This window comes from Caretta caretta, chromosome 1, assembly GCF_965140235.1.
Source record: "Caretta caretta isolate rCarCar2 chromosome 1, rCarCar1.hap1, whole genome shotgun sequence".
Lineage (NCBI taxonomy): Eukaryota > Metazoa > Chordata > Testudines > Cheloniidae > Caretta > Caretta caretta.
The window spans coordinates 78,853,740-78,874,036 of NC_134206.1; the positions used below are offsets into that span (position 1 = coordinate 78,853,740).

The 20,297-nt window shown below is 41.4% G+C and overlaps 1 protein-coding gene across 7 annotated transcripts in view; it reads left to right on the plus strand.

Moving 5' to 3' along the window:
- PIBF1 (progesterone immunomodulatory binding factor 1) overlaps positions 1-20,297 on the plus strand; it is a 172,049-nt gene that overhangs the window by 14,515 nt on the left and 137,237 nt on the right. For all 7 annotated transcript variants that reach the window (XM_048852196.2, XM_048852172.2, XM_075129007.1 and 4 more), the window contains 3 exons: positions 2,926-3,059; positions 5,473-5,581; positions 8,878-9,059. In XM_048852196.2, coding sequence (XP_048708153.1) covers positions 2,926-3,059; positions 5,473-5,581; positions 8,878-9,059 — 425 coding nt within the window. The remainder of the gene's footprint in view (positions 1-2,925; positions 3,060-5,472; positions 5,582-8,877; positions 9,060-20,297) is intronic.

A 20,297-nucleotide genomic window follows, 5' to 3' on the forward strand; every position in this document is an offset into this window, starting at 1 on the left:
TTTTTATTTATTGCTAAAGATTTGAAAACAGGATTGCGGTGCTTTGATGTTCACCTGCTCTTGCTATTTGTCCCTTGACTGAAATAATAATCTTTATGATATCAAACTGGACCCCATAGCAATTAATTGTGATGCCACAAATAAAAGACTGTGACTACAATTAAGGAGTAAGTTACTCAAATTTACTTTAAATCCTGTTGTCTTCCTTCTTGTAAAGAAGGGGAAGAGACACAAAAAAAGCAGAAATATCTTTTTTTTTTCCAAAGTATATTGAAACATTGGCTGCGCTCAATATCATAAAATTTCTTTTTAAAGAATACATCTAAGATTTACCCTGTTGTGCACAAAGCTGGAATTAAGATAATTGCATCGCTGTAGTTAAGGTTGCGACAGCACATTTTCTTTTCCAAATCCTCGATAATAGTTGCTTAGGCTGACTCATTTTACCTTTTCCCCTGAAACTTTTCATGGCTGGCTCAGCCTATAAATGTGTGTTTTGGGAAAATTAAAGCAGTGTCTGTTCTTGAGTTATCACAATGTCTTATTTTATTTTATAAATGGACATTAAAAATGGCTTTTGTGCTGTAAATTATTAATTTTAAAATTTCAGCGATATAGATGTGAACCAGTGTTTTTTCTACCTTGTTTGAAGAAATTTGTATTTTAAATGACTCTAAAGAGATTTGAAAATAATAATGTATTGTGCATGCACAACATTTCTCTATCCCCTCTTACTTCACCTTCCCTCCCCTTCAAAAAAATGCAACTGCCTGCTTTTCTCCTAAAGAACATCCATCACTGTGTACTTAATATAGTTACATTCAAATAATTATAGGTGTAGGTACTTAAATGTAGTAGCGTTTAAAACACCCTTGAGATAAGGGAGAGACTAAAACTTTTATAATGATATCCAATTAAGGACCTTACCCTGTGAAATGCTGAAGGCACTTATCTCACTTTTTTGACTTAATTCTATTTCTTTAGTGAATTTTTAACTTAAAATAAAGATGAAATAATGCCTTTTATGATCATTTGGTATTGTTTCCATAGTTTAACTTTCTCCTGTCTTTAGATACTATACCTATGCAAATGAAAAACGTCTCTTAAGGTTCTGCTGGCTGTAAAATATTTTCTCTCCTTCTAGTTTAACTAGGCACATTATAAACCAGCAGTTCAATCTTTGTTTAAATTAGGAGGAAATTTAACAGTTACGGAAATAGAAGTTAATTTAAGACATTTAATCTCAGTCATGATCTGTATGAATCGTACTGTTTCAGTTCAAGGCCTGGCTTGAACAGACACTCCCACTCATGGGGGCAAATTCAACGGTGAATTAAATTTTGCCATAAAGAGATAAGAAGGATAAAGTTAAAAGTTTAAGTTGCATCTCCCTGTTACTTGGTTTTTCCTTTCCTACATCCTTATACTCATTTTATGTGCAGTAAATGCCAGATTGCTACAGATTTCACAACCACTTGCTTTCTGACCACCTTAAATCTGACCTGAATATACATCACCCATGAATTTGGAATTTTTACCCCTTCTCAGGTCTGAATTAAGAGTGATGGTTTTATGATGGAGACAAACGTTAGTTGGATAAGAGGTGGTGACAACCAAACATGTTTTGTTTTGTGCTGGAATCCTAATTTGAAAGCTCTTCCCCAATATGTTAACCCATTCTGCTACTTAGAAATAAATTATCCCTTTTTTTTAATACAGTTAAAATTCTGAAAGGTAATCCAATGTCAATGAATGCTTCTAAAAATGGGATATGTTACAATAACTGCAGTGATGTAAAAACAGACGTAATCAGTTTAAGCTTTATCATCTTTGATTTGTTTTCCCCTGACCACATGGTGGCAGCATCTCTCTATCTATTGACTGACCATCCCAGGGATTTGAAATCTATTGTTTTTCCTTTTATGCCAGTAATTAGAAAGCAGCATCCTGTCTATGTTGAATCAGAAATGTTGTATTTTACTGCCTGTACGCACATCACCGTATTTAAATTGTAAGGCAGCTGGCTGGTGAGATTGAATGCCAAATAAGTTAAATATTGACAGGACAAAAGATCAAACAGTGGAATGCCACAAGAAAAAGGATTTCCCCCTGAGCAACTCTGATATGGCTAGCTATAAATATTGAATGTTCTTAGGTTTGGTAGCTGTCTGTGAGTCAGGTTAGATAATCTGTAGCATGTATTCTGTATGCATGCTTTCTTATAAATGAAGCAAGTTCCACAAAAGCATATGAACCAAAATATAATGGAGTAGGTGGCTTAATGAAGCTAGGGCTGACATGCACTATCTGAATAATGGAAACATTTAGGATCTACATATTGAGCTTCAGGCAAGAAGTTTAAGATTAATTTAGTGATTTGCTGACTACCAGTGTGTTACCATATATTGTGTTCTAAAGGGCTAAGAAAAAACAAGATCAGGAAAAATGCAGAATGAATATTGACAAAAGGATTAAGAGGAATAAAGGCTCTTAGAAATACCATTCAGGAAGTTATGCTTTAGGCAGACCAAGTTATTGGAGTAAAATTTAATGGCCTGTGATACACAGGAGATCAGACTAGATGATCTAAAGATCCCTTTGACTTTAAACGCTATGAATCTATGAAACCTAACAGGGAAGTATGTGAGTGAGAAAGAAGTCACAATCAACTAATTAAAATAAGAAGAGGAAAAATGTAGGCCAAATATATATAGCTCAGTATTTCTTTATAGTAAGACATCTATTAGGTTGTGAAGTAGTCTGCCAAGAGAAGAGGTGGAAGCCTCATCATTTGGACACACAAAGCTAGACTACAGCTAATGCAACAAAAGTCTTTTTTGATTTTATTCTCACAGTTACAACATCATTAAGTCAAGTAAATATCAGTGGAACTTTGATTATTTTAAAACATGTTTTTACTTTTAGAGCTATGAAGATGAGCGAAGAAGTCGTTCAGAGCTAGAAGTTAGATGTCAACGTTTGACACTAGAACTAGCAGATACCAAACAGATGATTCAGCAAGGTGACTTCAGGCAGGAGAACTATGATAAAGTAAAACGGTCAGTGCATCTCCAGAGTACATATGCTCAATGATATTCATAGAAAATTATGTCAATATTTTTGTTAATCAAGGTGATAGCCCTTAATGTGAACTCCATTTTGTTTTTTGGCTCATGCCTGCTCACAAATATATTGTGGATGAATTATTCCTCAACTTGATAAGTAAATTGTTCAGTTTATGGCTATGTCTGGTTCCTCAAGAAACACTGAACAAAATTTTCAAACTTGGTTTCCTGAAGCTAGGTGCCTAAAGTTGAAGTGGCCTGATTTTTCAGGAGGGCTAAGCAAACCATTCCCAAAGAAGAAAAGAGCTGCAGGTGCTGAATGTTTTGAAAAATTAGACCACTTAAACAGAAATGGTCTGTTTATTCAACTGTTCTGACTTTTCCAAGATATTCAGCATGTGCAGTTCTTGTCATCTTCATTGGGACCTGGGGTTGCCTGGCCCTCCTGTAAAAATCAGCCTATTCAGGTACCTAAATATGATGTTTTCTAGGAGCCTACCTTTAGGTATCCAAGTTAGAAAATTTTGGCCCATGATTCTTTCCTATTTATTGAAGGACATGATAGAATCCTTCCTGGTTTTCTTTAATCCATATTGTTAGTGTTGCATAGCATAGTGGGCTTGTTTTATTTGCATTTCAGCTAAACAAATATTAATATTTTTATTAGTTTAATAAAATACAGTCCCAAAATGCCTCACAGAGTTAAGTAATAAAGGGTTTTGTGCTCCCCTTCATGCTGCTAGAGGGAGAGATGCCCGCAAACCAATGCAAAGGGGCAGGCCTAGGGATCCACAGATTTGGAAATAGAGTTCCCCTGTGGGTTCCGGTGTGAGCACAGATTTAAAAGATTCATTGTGACGGGATCCTTGTAGTTACCTCAGGAACCTATTTTTTCCCTTATTTCTAAAATGTAACTACTGGTGTTCGTTCATTTTATGCTGTGAGTGCCTATCCTGTAAATTACAATTGCAAAATAACGCAAAAATATATATATTTCAACCCAGCCCACAGATGAGCTTTGCTGTGTCCAGAAGGTTAAAAAATCTGGAAGATCAGTGGGGGTTTAAGTTCCAACACTGAGGATTCCATACAGAAAAAACAACTTGCCATCAGCCCCCCTCTTGTTTGTTTATATTGAGCAAGATCAGGCATCTCTGCTGATCTTAAGTGTGGCAATATGTCATTGAGAGAGTTGATCTCTCCGATAGCTAGGTCTTGAACCATTCTTGGCTTATAAATTAAAACCAACAGTTTGAATTCTACCTGAAAGTTCATTGGAAACCAATATATGTCATGGATCACTGATCTGCTGTGCTTCTAATATACAACTCCATTTAATAAGCAAGTCGCATAATTTTGTACTAGCTTCAGCCTCTGAAAAGTTTAGAGTGTTGCCCTATGCGAGTGCATTATAGCAATCTAATCTCAAGGTGGCAAAAGTGTAAATAATTGTGGCAAAGTTTCCATTTGGGAGAGTAGGTTGCAGATGGTGAAAAAGCACTCTGGGCATGGGTGCTATCCAGGAAACCAGGAGTAGCACATGATCTAACTGCGTGTCCACATTGAACTCAGTTTTACAAAGTCTTCTGGCTCCTTACCCTATTTGCCAACTTTATGTCAGTCTTGTTTGGGTTGCATTACAGTTGGCTAGTTTTTATCCCAGCCCCAAGCTGGCACTGAATAACTTGTTCCGCAGCCCTGACTGGGTCAGATATTATAGAAATGTAGACCTGGAGAATCATAGGCATGCTAAATGCATTATAACCCATGTCCCTTCACTAACTTTCCCAGCAATATCATACATACAGTATGTTGAACAAGAGGATGATATAGCTCCGTGTACCACTTTAGAAGAGAGAACCTTCTGGACAGAGGAACAATTGTTCACAACAATCCTTTGGGCTCTCTCAGAAAGAGGGGGATGAAGTCACTCAAGCATTTTCATTCACTACTGCAGCTGTCTGCAAAAGAGTCAACCAAATGTCATGGTGGGTTGTATCAAAGTCTTCTGACAGATTTAAAGAATAGGCATAGACGCTTTATCGTTGTCCATTGTTAAAAGGAGACAATAATATGGCCCAAAGTTAAATTTGAGAAATACAAAAGCAGAGCGAGGAGAGAAATGTAGTGTAGATATGTTTTCAGATGAGTTTTCAGATGAGAAATATGAAAATAGTTGAAAGTTGAATAGTAATAAGGTTAGATGGCACAAGAAAGCAGTTCCAGATAACAGGAAATGAAGAAGTGAAGGACTTGCACTAATAGTGGCTACATTGAATGAAGGGAAAGAGACGCCAATGTTAAATGAACACAGAGGATGAATTAAATTAAAGAGATACACGAGGTTTGAGGACTTATTTTCATTTCATTGAATGAATCTCATAATATTCTGGTTTTGTTTTAATAGTGAACGAGATGCATTTGAACATGAATTGTCAGAGCTCAGAAGAAAATATGAAATATTAGAAGTGTCGCACAAAGCACAAGCCAAAGAAAGAAATGACTTATCAAAAGAGGTAAACTTGTAGCTCTTTGAGTGATTGTCTGCATGGATTCTATTCCTGGTGTGTGAAGTAAGATTATTTTTAAAAGCAGTGTCCATTGGAGCCATTCCTGCACACTACGTACCTTTATGCTCTCCCACCTGAAGACATAAGGGGTGAAGTGGGCCCAAACGCTCCTCAGTTCCTACCTGTTACAGCCAGTGGCAGTGAAATGGAACCCCATGCAGTGTCCATTTAATCAGTGACATTTTCCTTAGCCTCGTGCATATTATTTAGTATAGTTACCATTGCTAGTATTTTTAATATAATTTTTTTCTTTTTTATTCTTCTGGCAAATAGATAAAGGTATAATTAAGTTTCAGTTAGCCTAGAAATCTCACCCACCCCTTTGTATAGGGGATGCTAGCATTATAGTAGAAGCTATGTCACTGGGGTTTAAGACATGTTTTTCATGTGATTCTGTGCTGTCTTTTAACAACAGACGCTCCCAGTGCTCACTCTGTCTTGGAGGAGGACACGTCCTTGAGCAATGTTCTATCTTGTTCATTCTCCAAATACACTCAGAGCGAGGGAGGTGTGTCTGGAAATATTTTTGCTGTGGCAATTAATGCAAGCATCCTCATATACTGAGCAGAGCTACAGCCAGGCCTTTAGACGTCAGATCTGCCTCTCTCTGTTAAGGTCCCATTGAGCCATGATTCCACTACTAGCACCCAAGCCACATTCAGAGGCCTCGTTTGGACCACTACGTCGGCATCAGTGTCTGGTAGGGGCAGAAAGGAGCACTGTTTCAAAGATGAGCCCACATTCAGGTCACCATCCCTGGTGCATGACAGACTGAGACAGAAGTATCACCATCTTCCAAGTCAGCACATACAATACCCTCTGAATAAGTAGAGCATGCTAACCTGGGTACCTGGAACCTTGTCACAGAATGATTCTGTGAAAATAGCCACAGCACCTTTCATTTGATTCTGACTACCTTTGTGGTACCCACTTCCTTGGCACGGACTGTCTTTGCATCTAAGCCATTCACGGTAGAGGTCCAAATACCATAGTCACTTTTCCTGGAAAGAGTAAGGCTGGCAACAGCCAAACTACCAACTTCAGAATCAACTTAGAGGAGATATACTTGTTCTCCACTGCTATATCTTTTCACTCCAAAGAGGCTTGCCCTACAAAAGACTGTCTTGCACAAACCTACATTCATCTTGGCCACATCAAAAAAAGAACTAAGGAGATATCAGGTCTCTGCTAAGGGATTTGACTGTTTATTTTTGTTTGCATCTGACACTGGGTTCTTTTGTAGTGGCAGCAGTTCAGGAAAGATCAAAACATTGGGGACCTCATAAATTCACACTGAGGAAAAAAAACACGCAGAGAAGTGGGATCTCTTTAGCTAGTGAGTACACTCTTCAGATAAGGATAGCTAACTCTCAGGCCTTCCTTTCTTAATATCATTTTATAAACTGAACCATGTTGTCTCAATTTAAGAACACCAGAGGGAGATTCCTTCTGCCATGACAGATTTAGTTTCTTTTCTGCAAATCACTACAGCCTATGCTGGATGCATTTAAAACTGCATTGTACACATTGGCCACTGCAATAGTCATGAGGAAGTTTGCCCTCAGTCCTTGGGGATCCTCTGGGACAGAAAACAACAGGTAACATATGAGGATAACAACTTGTTTAGCAATGGAACGGGATAAATTATGACTCCTCTGTCATATATTGTGTCACATGACCGGAATGTGAACAGTCAGTCCTAGTGGTTGGAGTGGGAGTCGGTAGCCAGGAATTGGAGCCTGGAGTCAGAACCAGGTTAACTAATGTGAGGCAAGGCTGAGAATAAACAGGCACAGGAGCTATCACAGCCATGGATGAATGCTTTGAGCAGCTGCTGAACAACTGCTGCTGCTGGGCTTCTGACTCTTCCAGCCAAACAGTCAAGCATCCTTCTAATGACCAACTGTACTCGTTAGGTTGCTCAGAGACTGGTGCAGGCTCTGATTTCTGACTCTATCCTTCGCTCCACTTGAGGGTGCTTCCTAGGGGCCTCAGCACTTGGGTTCTCAGGGGTACTTCTGATAGAACTCTTGTAATAAGTCCAAGGTGTGGGTATTCTCTACCGGTTCCCAGACCGCTCATCCAATTCATAGCCTTCCCCATTCACCACATACTGGAGCCTTCCCCTAAGTCACCGACAGTGGATTTGGTGGACCAAGTATTCCTCCTATCCATGGAATGGTATGTGGGGCGAGGGATAGAGTTGGTTACAGAGGTTTGGGTATGGGTTCTCCTTGTAGGGCTTTAAAACTAAGATGTAAAAGATGGGGTGGATCTTCAGGGACTCAAGCAGCTGTTACCTGAAAGCCACTGGGTCACCCATTCTACAATCTTGAAAGCGCCCAAGCATTGGTAGTCTAGTTTGACAGGTGGGTGGCTTGATATAAAGTTCTGGGCAGAGAGCCACACCTTGTCCCATATGGCCAGATTGGTCTTGGTCTGCTTGGTGTTTTGTAGGCTTCTTTGGCAGACTGCAGATGTTACTTGAGCTCCCGATGCACCTAATGCAGGTTGAGGATGAATCCACAGTGGCCGGTACTGGGGAACTTATGTGCAAGTATGGGTGGAAGAGGGGTAAAAGCCATAGTTTGCAAAGTATGAGCAATGTTGAGGCATGGATAGCATTGTTATATGTGAATTTGGTGTGGCACAGCAGGGGAAACCAGTCATCCTGATGGTAATTTAAAAAGCAGTGAAGATACTGCTCCAAGATTTGATTGACCCTCTCTGTTTGCCCAGTAGTCTTCGGGTGATGGGCAGATGAGAGAGACTGAATGCCAAAGAGTCTGAGAAATTCTGCCAGAATCAGGAGATTCTCCTCTGATAAAATATCATGGGTTACCCAAGGGCAGTGGGACAAATTTATCAGGAAGAGCCAAGCTGTCTCCCATGCTGTAGGAACATGGGATACAGTGTGACATCTGTGTTAAGAGGTTGAGCTTCCAGGGTTGGTAGCTAGTTATAAATTAAAGCTAATCTGAGCAGGAAATTAAGCCACCTTAAATGTGAAATGCCAGTTCCATTTTTAGAGTCCCTTCTTAAAGTAGAACTGCATTTCAAGTTTGAAAGTCCATATTAAGCTTAAATGTGAAATGAGTATTTTAAATTTGGGCAAGTTTAAAAGGGAAAAAGTAATGTTTACTTTTTATAATGGAAATGTGTTTATATGTGACTAAATCTAAAAAAAAATAACTTGAAATTCAAGATAGAATGTCTTATGTCAGTCCTATTTTTTTTAATAGGTTGCAACTTTACAGCAGTCTGTTAATTTACTGCAAAAGGATAAGGATTATCTTAATCGTCAGAACATGGAGCTCAGTGTTCGCTGTGCCCATGAAGAAGATCGCCTTGAAAGACTTCAAATTCAGTTGGAGGATGCCAAAAAAACTAGAGAGGAAATGTATGAAAAATATGTCACATCCAGGCAAGTTCTGATATTCTTCCGTCTTTATAAAGCAGACAAATGAAATTAATTTTTCTCTGAAATAATTTATTAAATGAATTCCATTATAATGTATATGGTCAGTTTCAGAGGAATTTGTCAAGATCTTTGTGCTGCAATCAGAATTTAATTTAGTATCTTCATTTTCCATTGTAATACATTAGAAAAAATGCATTAACAAATTAAGATTAAGACAAACCTGTAGAAGTAATCCTTCCTTGTGGGTTTCTTTATAGCAACTATTCTCTTACCTGTGTACAGAGGATTTACTCTGAAAATGCCAGTTAATGTAAAAATAAATTGGGCATGTAAATTGGTACCACCCTGCCCAAATGACTTCAGACTAAAACTATGTTTTTCATACTGAAGGGTTTTTTTATCTGTTTATTTAGGAAGTTCTAACAGGTTTGTAAAGTGATGCCAAGTAAATATCAAAAACAAACAATAATCATTACAACAGTGAGCTTTTGTTTAGAGCCGGGGTTCCCAAACTTGGTTTGCGGCTTGTTCAGGGTAAGCCCCTGGCGGGCCGTGAGACATTTTGTTTACCTGAGCGTCCACAGATACAGCCACTCGCAGCTCCCAGTGGCTGCAGTTCGCCGTTCCCAGTCAATGGGAGCTGCGGGAAGTGGTGGTCTGGCCTATGCCGCTTACTGCAGCTCCCATTCACCGGGAACGGTGAACCGCAGCCACTGGGATCTGCAAGCTGCCGTACCTGTGGATGCTCAGGTAAACAAAGTGTGTCACGGCCTGCCAGGGGCTTACCCTGAACAAGCCGCAAACCAAGTTTGGGAACCCCTGGTTTAGAGGTACCACAAAGTAATATAGTCATCAGATCTCTCTATTTAACATGGTGTTACCATACGACAGAGCAAGCATCATGACAATATTCATGACACACAATTTCTAGTGATGAATGGGAAATTGAGAGAAATCTCTGATCAGACTTTTAATAGATCAGGCATGTCTATCAAATGTTAATAATAAAGATTAGACAAGTTTGTTGTTTTTTGCTGGTGAATGTACTTTGAGTATTGAGTACATGGTATTCCAAATTTATGAGTATGTATTTGTCCTCTGTTTCTGGGTATGTAACAGGTACCTTAATTTTAGTTTGAAAAAATTTGTATTACAAAGTATAACTTGTCCTACTACTTCCAAAATTTTGATTTAAAAACTAACCTTTTTTGTTTTAAGAGCACAAAACCAAAAAGAGTGAGAGTTAGGCAATTTTTCTTAATACAAGTTGCTTAAAATGAGCAAATTTTAGAGCTGAGATGAGGTGAACTGGTAGACTTCGTGCAGTTGCATATTCAGTTCTTTCATTCTCTATGCTTGCTTGTAAGCAGTGATGCCTATTTGCTTTTATAGGCACAAAACTAAAAGAATATAAACAAAGGAACAGACGGTTCTTTCATAGTAGCAATGTGACTTAAATAAGTGGCTGTGAAGCAGAAACAGTTTTGAAAATGTACATAAAATTAATTTAGGGCCAAATTATACCCTTTGACACCTCAGAAAGAAGCTGGAACAGGGAGGTGGGCACTCCAGAAAGGTTGCAGTTACCTTGAAATGCTCCCTGTAGGTGGGACAGCTTTGAGGGTGAACGTGGCCCTCCTAAACCTACAGATCAAGGGGGTGGGAATCTATGCTCCTGTTCCCTTTTTTAACTGGTAGCGTGACTCCTGTAAAATCCATACAACTGATAGGCTACGAGCATCTCTACAAAATCCTCATCACAGAAATGGGAGACAGGCCTGGATCTTGAGCTGCTGCTGGTTTAGGCAGCAGCAATTTATGTGCAGATATCCACTACTAGGGAGAGGAGAGTGACTTTTCTCCTTCCTTACATCAAAACTTAAGACTTCCAACCCTACAGAACTTCAGAGAATGCCCTCTTCTATGTATCATCTATCCTCCTCCCCCCTTTCAGAATCAAGAGTTCTGCTGCCTTCAGCTTTGGAAAATAGAGTACAGACTGTGACGGGTTGGATCATAGGAACCCCTTTGGGACTGCCAACTGATGTGCTGAGACCATCTCTGAGCCCATTTTCCCTGGCAGCTTGGGATTTCAGAACCCTGCCTGGTTGTGCCAGACACGCTTGCCTGCTACAAACACAAACTTGAACTCCGTCCCTCAAAAGCTGCAGGCTAAACTGAAAACCGCTTAAGAAGTGTTCCTGTCTCCAGCACTCAGATGCCCAGCTCCCAATGGGGTCCAAAACCCAAATAAATCCGTTTTACCCTGTATAAAGCGTATATAGGGTAAACTCAAATTGTTTGCCCTCTATAGCACTGATAGAGACATATGCACAGCTGTTTGCCCCCCCACCCCCCAGTATTAATACATAGTCTGGGTTAATTAATAAGTAAAAAGTGATTTTGTTAAATACAAAAAGTAGGATTTAAGTTGTTCCAAGTGATAACAGACAGAACAAAGTGAATTACCAAGCAAAATAAAATAAAACACGTAAGTCTAAGCCTAATATAGTAAGAAAACGGAATACAGATAAAATCTCACCCTCAGAGATGTTTCAATAAGCTTCTATCACAGACTGGACGCCTTCCTAGACTGGGCACAATTCTTTCTCCTTGTACAACTCTTGTTCCAGGTCAGATGGTAAGTAGGAGATTTCTCATGACTGCAGCCCCCTTTGTTCTGTTCCACCCCCTTAGATATATTTTGCACAAGGCGGGTATCCTTTGTCTCTGTCTGGGTTCCCATCCCTCCCTCTAAATGGAAAAGCCCCAGGTTAAAGATGGATTCGCGTTCAGCTGACATGATCACATGTCACTGTAAGACTTCATTATGCACTTGCCAGCACACAGGTATACAGGAAGACTTACCAGTAAACAGAGCCCTCTACAGTCCTGGTTAATGGGAGCCATTAAGATTCCAAACCACCATTAATGGCCCACACTTTGCATAATTACAGTAGGCCCTCAGAGTTATATTTCATATTTCTAGTTTCAAATACAAAAGTGATACATTGATACAAATAAGATGACCACACTCAGTAGATTATAAGCTTTGTAATACCTTACAAGAGACCTTTTGTAGGAAGCATATTCCAGTTACATTATATTCGCAGTCATTAGCATATTTTCATACAATCGTATAGAGTGCAACGTCACACAGACCTTAATATTTAGAGTATTTTGGCAGATTTAGTCTTTGTTCAGTAAGAGTAACCCTATTTTTGTATTCTAATGGAACTGTGCTTTATAAATATACATGCAAAACAATCAGCCAATAGAGCCCCTCCTATTTTTTTGTTTTAATTAGGTCATTAACGCTCTGCAACCTAAGATTTTCCCACTGAAATGAATTCCTTTGTAGGAGTGCTTTGAGATGTATGAATGAGAAGTGTTATGTAAATGTCATGTTTTGTTGTTTATATCCTAAATATTTCTGAAAGTCCTGAAGACTGTTTTAAAAACTGAAAAAAACATATCAGGCACCACTTATGCAGAGTGAAACATGTTAGCTTAATATATCACCTACATCAAGGGAAGAAGGAGGATCCTGGGAACTACAGGCCAGTAAGCCTCACTTCAGTCCCCGGAAAAATCATGGAGCAGGTCCTCAAAGAATCAATCCTGATTAGGGGTCTGGAACACATGAGTTATGAGGAGAGGCTGAGGGAACTGGGATTGTTTAGTCTGCAGAAGAGAAGAATGAGGGGGGATTTGATAGCTGCTTTCAACTACCTGAGAGGTAGTTCCAGGGAGGATGGTTCTAGACTATTCTCAGTGGTGGAAGAGGACAGGACAAGGAGTAATGGTCTCAAGTTGCAGTGAGGGAGGTTTAGGTTGGATATTAGGAAAAACTTTTTCACTAGGAGGGTGGTGAAACACTGGAATGCGTTGCCTAGGGAGGTGGTGGAATCTCCTTCCTTAGAAGTTTTTAAGGTCAGGCTTGACAAAGCCCTGGCTGGGATGATTTAATTGGGTATGGGTCCTGCTTTTGAGCAGGGGGTTGGACTAGATGACCTCCTGAGGTCCCTTCCAACCCTGATATTCTATGATTTTAGAAGTAAGCAAAAGAGGACATAGCATAGAGGTGTAATTTGTGGATTAATTAACGTCTATGTTTCATATATGATGTTTGGGTGACCTAGCTCTGAGGGTAGCCACTAGAAATAAGCTGCTCATACAGTCATACCCATAGTGGTAGGTTGTTTTGAATGCTTATCGCTTTTAAATCTGCACTGGTATATTAGAAGTTCAAATGAAAAATCCTCCTTAGATTGACTGGATAATCTCCATATACATCATGCTGTACTATGGAACATCACCTGCCCATGTTTTTTTAATCAGGGTCGCAACCACACATATATTGGATATCCTGGCACCTAGATTCTAAAGACAATAATTTTCAAAAGCACTCAGCATCTACAGTTCTTCAAGTGTTTACCCGTATGTGTTCCACTCTTGGTGCACTCGAGCTCAGAATCTTTTTGCCAGCAGCGTTTGTTGGGGCTGCACTTGCGCACAGAGCACCCATGTGCCCCATCTTCTGAGGGCATAAAGGGCTGACTGCGGCCAGCCATCCTTCAGTTCCTTTCTAACATCTGTATCTGTGATATGAAACTGCAAGTAGCATCTCTATCTCTTACACACTTGCGTACCTAAAACAAAGGTTATTGTATATAGTTATTGTTTATTGAATTTTTCGTAGTTAGTATAGGTGTACTGGGTTTCCCCTAGGGTAATTTTCTTCTCTAGGTGTTTGGTTGGTTCGTTGGGGTTTTTTTGGTTACCTGGTACCAGGTTTCAGCACCTTATGGCTGAGCAAAAATCTCCAGGATTTAAATATTGATGTGCTCCTTGATGATAATCATTGTGGTTGTTTGTTTTGCTTTGGTGAGAGGTACATCCTGGAGAAATGTTCAGTTTTTCATTTATTTTCTTAATGGACACAAAGCAAGAGAGGCTTACCTGAAACTTTTTTTCTTTTGGACAAATCCCTGAGTCTTGGTTCTGATTAGGATAAACAAGATACATCCAGATCTGTGCAGTCTTCCTCCAGAAGTGCCCCAATGAACATTGGCTTTGTGGCTGGTTCCCAGTCTCCTGCTTTTCCAAATCATTCCTCAGCTGTTCATGCTCTCAAGTCCACATCATCAGCTGATGGGACATCGCTCTTCTAAGAAGCACAAGCAGAGGTCACAGTCTGAGGAACCTAGTAAGAAGAATGGGCAGAGGTTGCTTCACTTTACCTCAGCTTATGCTAGCACAAAGCCTGGCACCCGAAAAGACCCCTGTCTCCATACTTTGGTACCTACTAAAAAGTAGTATCATGCTGCCTTCAGGCTTCAGCCCAGCATTGTGGCTCTTTGTACCAGTATCTACTCTATCAGTACAAACACCATCAGCGCCAACTATTCCAGTGCCGACTGTTGCTCATGGTTTTGAGACTTACTGTACTGGGAGACCTAATGGTATCCACCCTCCCTGAGTCACTGATTTTATGTTCTGTAGATACAACCAGTGGCACCAACCACCACCATATCCTCTGTATCGGGTACATATTTGGTGCCAGCAAAGGATCTATTCAGATCATGCCCTGAGACTCCTGCCAAGTCTTCTCCACCACTGGAAGAGTAGTATTCCTTTCCCTCATAGGCTTTAGACTATAGCAGGAAGGGGTCACCTCCTTTCTGTATTAATTTTGTTGGAATATATAGACCTAAAGAGTCAAACATGACCCTGAACCTGTGCAACATTAAATGGTTTTTAAAAAGGTCGGGAATTTGTATACAGAGACCTCAGCTTTCTTAGTACTTTGTCAAACACCCGTTAAAAATCTTTTTAATAAAAGGGTTATGGTTACAGGGAAAAAGAAAAACAGTTAAAGCATTTGAAATGTCAAGTATTAAGTAATGTTTTCATGTTAGCCATATCTCAGTGTTCCCCTTCCCTTTGGTGGAAAAGAGTTTTAAGAAGGAAAAACTCCTTGTTTGACAGTCTTTTTTAGATGGTATTAAAACTGGTAATAACTGTCCTTTTGGGGAAAAGAGAGGTCAATTGAGATGGGCTGGAGCTGTCATTGCTGCTGTGGTTAAAGTCTGATCCCGCTTCCAAGAAGCCAAGAAAGGCAAATACACACAAAAGCAGAGAGAAAAGAACAGCAAAGATGGGAAAAAAAAAACAAAAAATGCAGCTTCTGTCTCAGGTGTTGACTCTTACTTGCAGTCTCACTTCTGGAACAGCACAAACACAGCACATAGTTTTATCAGCCACTCTGATAGGCTTGGCAAACTTGTACCAGCATTGGGCTGTTTAAGGCATTTCATTTAGTAGCCTTTCTAGTCAGAAGCTTACAGCATTGTTGTGAAACATACAGTCTTGGCAGGATAAGCTAGACTCTTATTAGATGAAAGGAAAAAGGAGAGGGATAGGAAAAAGAAAAAAATAAGGTGGGAAAGGAAAAGGACACATGGGAGAGGCGACAGGGACTAAAATCTTACCAGTTATGTCTAAATTCCAACCACCACCTGAAATGTATTGTTGTCAGCTGGTCCCTCTCTCAGGCTGAATCTAGTCAGGACATCATTCAAGATCAGGAAAACAAAGGCACAATAGTGTTAAATTGGGTGCCAGGAGATGATGGAGGTGGCAACCATGATGGTGAAGCTGGCTCCTTCCCCTTCTTTCAGTCAGCAGTTGTTGTGCTCACTTCCATCCTTCCATATTTCCCCCTTCCCCAAGTCTCTTTTTGTTAAAGGGCCACAAAAGGGAATGATGGGTGACATAGCCCATCCTGTCCTTATTTTTTCACCAGTTAGGCCTAATTTCCAACACACCAATTCTGTTTAATTTGATTTCTGGTCCAACACTTCTCTCGTTTACCAGGCATGATCTTAATGCAGGCTTTGAGATATATCAATAGGCCTTTTTATTTGGACTAGTTCAGTCTGTCTCCCTTTTACACCTTTTCCCATCAGCTTTTATTTTTACAGGTTATTCTTCAAGCAGTTGCACATGTCCATTCCGCCTCAGGTGTGTGTGTACTCTGTGTATTGTTGTCAGAGATTTTCCCCTCAGCAGTACTCATCAGGGCAGCTCACGTGCAATCTGCTGCCTCGCACTACTGTCTGGTAGTATAAAGGGCAGAGCTGCCCTGACGCCATGCCAGTTCCTTCTTTATGGCCTGTGATGGTTGTTGGAGCTGTCATCTTGCTATTGCAAGTTTTCCCTAGTTATAGTCTTCATGTAGTTGATACTCTTTTAACAGCTTTAGTAGTTTTAAAAGTTAGAGAAGTAGGTTTTCTTTTAAAAGTGTTCTGAACACTTTGGTTTCCCATTGCTGTGTGCTTGTACTGGTGCTGGGACATGCTTGGTCGCTGGGTTTCCAACCCAGTCACTTCTGCAAAAAGCCGATGTTAGTGAGTGACGCACGCTCCATTTGTCTGAAGTGCCTCGGGAAGATTCACATTCAGGATTGGTGCCAAATTTGCCAGGACTTTAAGCCCACAATCAAGAATGCAGGGCAACCAGACTTATGTTTCTGCTGATGGAGGCAGCTCTGTGCCCATCTGTGGAACCTGCCTGCTCAGAGCAGGTACTGAGTGCTTTTGCATCAGTGAAAAGTGCTTCTCCAGATCTGGCTGAGCCTCAGGGCCGATTGCCCTCCCCTGTACCAAGGAAGAGGCATTGAAAAGTGAGGTCTAAGGACTCAGAATCCAGGAGGTTGAGAACCCCATGCATCAAAGTCCAACAAGCCTGCAGACGAAGATAGAGGGCACTAGAGGCCAAGGCTTTCTCCAAGGCACTCCTCCTCTCATACGGGGCCATTAACTCTGGTGCCAGCATCTGCACTGTTGAGACCAGACTGAAGTGGCTACATGTATTGGATTGCATCAGGACGCTATCCTGATGCCGCCACATAAACCTCCAGGGTTGGTGGCATGTGATCTGTTGAGCAAGTCTTTGTTTTCTCCAGAGTCTTTTTGCCCGGTATTGATAGCTGCTGCTGTTACCTTACCATCAGCTTTGTCCCAGCATGCGGTACCATGGGTGCCTCTGGATACCAATGTGGCCCCTCCCCACCTCCCCATTGCAGCGTTATCCAGAGGGAAGCAGGCCATGATTTCAGTCTTGGCCAAGCTTCACACCTCAGTCCTCCTTACTGACAGGAACAGCCCCCCTTGGTCACAGGAGGTTGATTTGTGTTTGGACTCAAAGGTTTGCACACATCGGTTGCAGCTGAGGCACTTTCCTCACCTTCCTCTTCCACCTCCTGCCACCTTTGGTACTCTCCAGAGGCTCCATCTTGGCCATCAAGCAGGGACCCGTGGCTGAATAGGAGTTGGGCTCCAGACTCATACCGCTGCAGCTGGTTTTGTGTTGTTCCTTGTCATCTCCTGATGAGGCTATAGTACTGGAGGGTTCCTCTCCTTCCCCTGATGATTACAGAGCTCATCAAGACCTTTTAAAGAAGGTGGCTTCTACCCTGAGTATCCAGATGGAGGATGTTCAAGAGAGGTCTCGCAGACTGGTTGACATCTTAGCATCTGTAGGACCGGTTTGAGTGGTGTTTCGAATTAATTAAGTGATCCTGAAGGTCAGTAAAGTGCTATGGTAAAACCCATCTTCCTTCTTCCCATAGCGAAAAGGGCTGAATTAAGATATGTCCCCTCACTGGGGTTTGAACATTTTTACTGTCACCCCTCTCCCGGGTCTCCTGGTGGTTTCAGTTGAAAATGAGGGAGTGTCAGGCTGAGCAGGCATCTACACTAAAAGGGGAAGATTAAAAGAATCTTTATCTCTTTCACAGAAAGCTTTGTTCGACTCTAGGTCTGCGGTTTAAGATTGCTAATGAGCAGGCATTGTTGGGGCATTATGACTTCAGTCTCTGGGACAGCATATTAAATTTTAAAGACCGACTGCCAAGGCAGGAATTTCTCGCACTGGTAAACAAGGATGAATTAGTAGCCAGGACCTCCCCTCAGGTGGGTTTGAATGTTGCCAACTCTGCAGCTAGAGCCATGGTGTCAGTCATTACCATGCACAGGGGTTCGTGACTCCAGGCATTGGGTGTCCCTCAAGAGGTCCAACAGACCATACAGAACCTCCCTTTTGAGGGGCCATCACTCTTTGAAAAGGTGGATGACAAGTTACATAGTCTGAGAGACTCTAGGTTGACACTCAGATCTTTGGGCATTTATACAGCTGCTGTAAAGAGAAAGCAGTTTTGACTGCAACAGCCCCACCAGTGTCCTGTTTTCATGTCTTGCCACCAGGACCTAGCCAGGGAAAAAAGGTGGCAGAGGTTCTAGAAGATGGCCCCTCCCTCTTTCTTCTGCAATAGCTCCTAGTTTGTCCAGGCAGCCTGAGAGTTCTAAGCAAACATTTTGAGGTGTTTGTCAAGGACAACATACCAGTCTCCAGAATGCCAACCTCTCCTACCCTTCTCTTTGCCAACTGCCTAAATGCTTGGTCCTGCATCACGGCAGACTAGGGTCTGAAGCATTGTGGAATTCCAATATACCCTTCAATTTATTTCTATCCCCCCTTCTCTGTCCCTTTTCAGATATTGTTCTCATGAGGAGGCTCTCCCTTAGGAAGTGTGATCTCTGCTACGGTTGGGAGCCATAGAGAAAGTTCCTCATTTTCACAGAGGGGAAGGGGTTTTATTCTTAATACTTCCTAATTCCAAAAACAAAGGGAGGTCTTAGACCTATCCTGGACCTGTAAGATCTAAACAGAAACCTAAAGAAAATAGCTTCATATGGTTACTCTGGCTTCCATTATTCCATCTCTGCATCCCGACGACTGGTATGCTGCCCTCAACTTAAAAGAATGGGTATTTTCATATGGCAATATATCCAAGCCCCAAGAAATTCCTCAGGTTTGTGGTCAATCAATGCCCCTACAGTCTGGAGTCCTATCATTTGGCCTGTCGTCAGCCCCACGTGTATTCACAACACATAATGGCAGTGGTGGCGGCTGTCCTCAGAAAATCAGGAATTCAGAGGTTTCCCTATCTTGATGATTGGCTGGTCTGAGGCTCAGGTGCTGTTCAGCATGACTGTCATGCAGTCCACCTTTGATGCACTAGGGTTGCTCATTGATGCAGAAAAGCCAATCCTGTCTCATGTACAAAAGAGAGTTTATAGGAACAGTGTGGACTCTGTGGAAGCCAAGGTCTTCAATTCCCATTTATGATACCAGCATCATCTGGAAAAAGCTTTTTAGACCTGAAGGCCCATCCTACCATGACAATACAAAATTGCCTCAAGCTTCTGAGGCATCGGGCCTCTTGCACTTATATAGTTGAACATGCCAAGCTGTGTTTCAGGGAGCCGTGTGTTTGGACAGCTTCAGTGATTCATCATCCTAGAGACATGGTGGTTTGCACGCTCCCACACACATCTTAGCTTCTCTACACTTGTGGACAAGTGCTTTAAACATATGTGTGCAGGATTTCATTTGCTTCTCCTCAGCCAACTTTTACCCTAGTTATGGACGCTTCTGCCCTTGATTGGAGCGCTCTCCTGGAGTCCTGCAAAACACAAGTCTTATGGTCCGTCCAGGATTTAATTCTGCATACAACCATCGAGGAATTGTGCACCATCCAATGAGTTTGTCAAATCTTCCAGCCTCAGATCAAGGGATGAAATCTACTCATATTTTCAGATAATATAGCAACCATGTTCTATGGGTATGTCTACACTACGAAATTAGGTCGAATTTATAGAAGTCGTTTTTTTAGAAATTGGTTTTATATTTTCGAGTGTGTGTGTCCCCACAGAAAATGCTCTAAGTACATTAAGTGAATTAACTCGGCGGAGCGCTTCCACAGTACCGAGCTAGAGTCGACTTCCGGAGTGTTGCACTGTGGGTAGCTATCCCACAGTTCCCGCAGTCTCCGCTGCCCATTGGAATTCTGGGTTGAGATCCCAATGCCTGATGGGGCTAAAACATTGTCACGGGTGGTTCTGGGTACATATCGTCAGGCCCCCGTTCCTTCCCTCCCTCCATGAAAGCAAGGGCAGACAATCGTTCTGCGCCTTTTTTCTGAGTGGACGCCATACCAAGGCAAGCATGGAGGCCGCTCAGCTCACTTTGGCAATTAGGAGCACATTAAACACCACACACATTTTCCAGCACATTAAACACCACACACATTTATATGCAGCACCAGAACCTGGCAGAGCGATACCGGGCGAGTAGGCGACTTCAGCACGGTCACGTGAGTGATCAGGATATGGA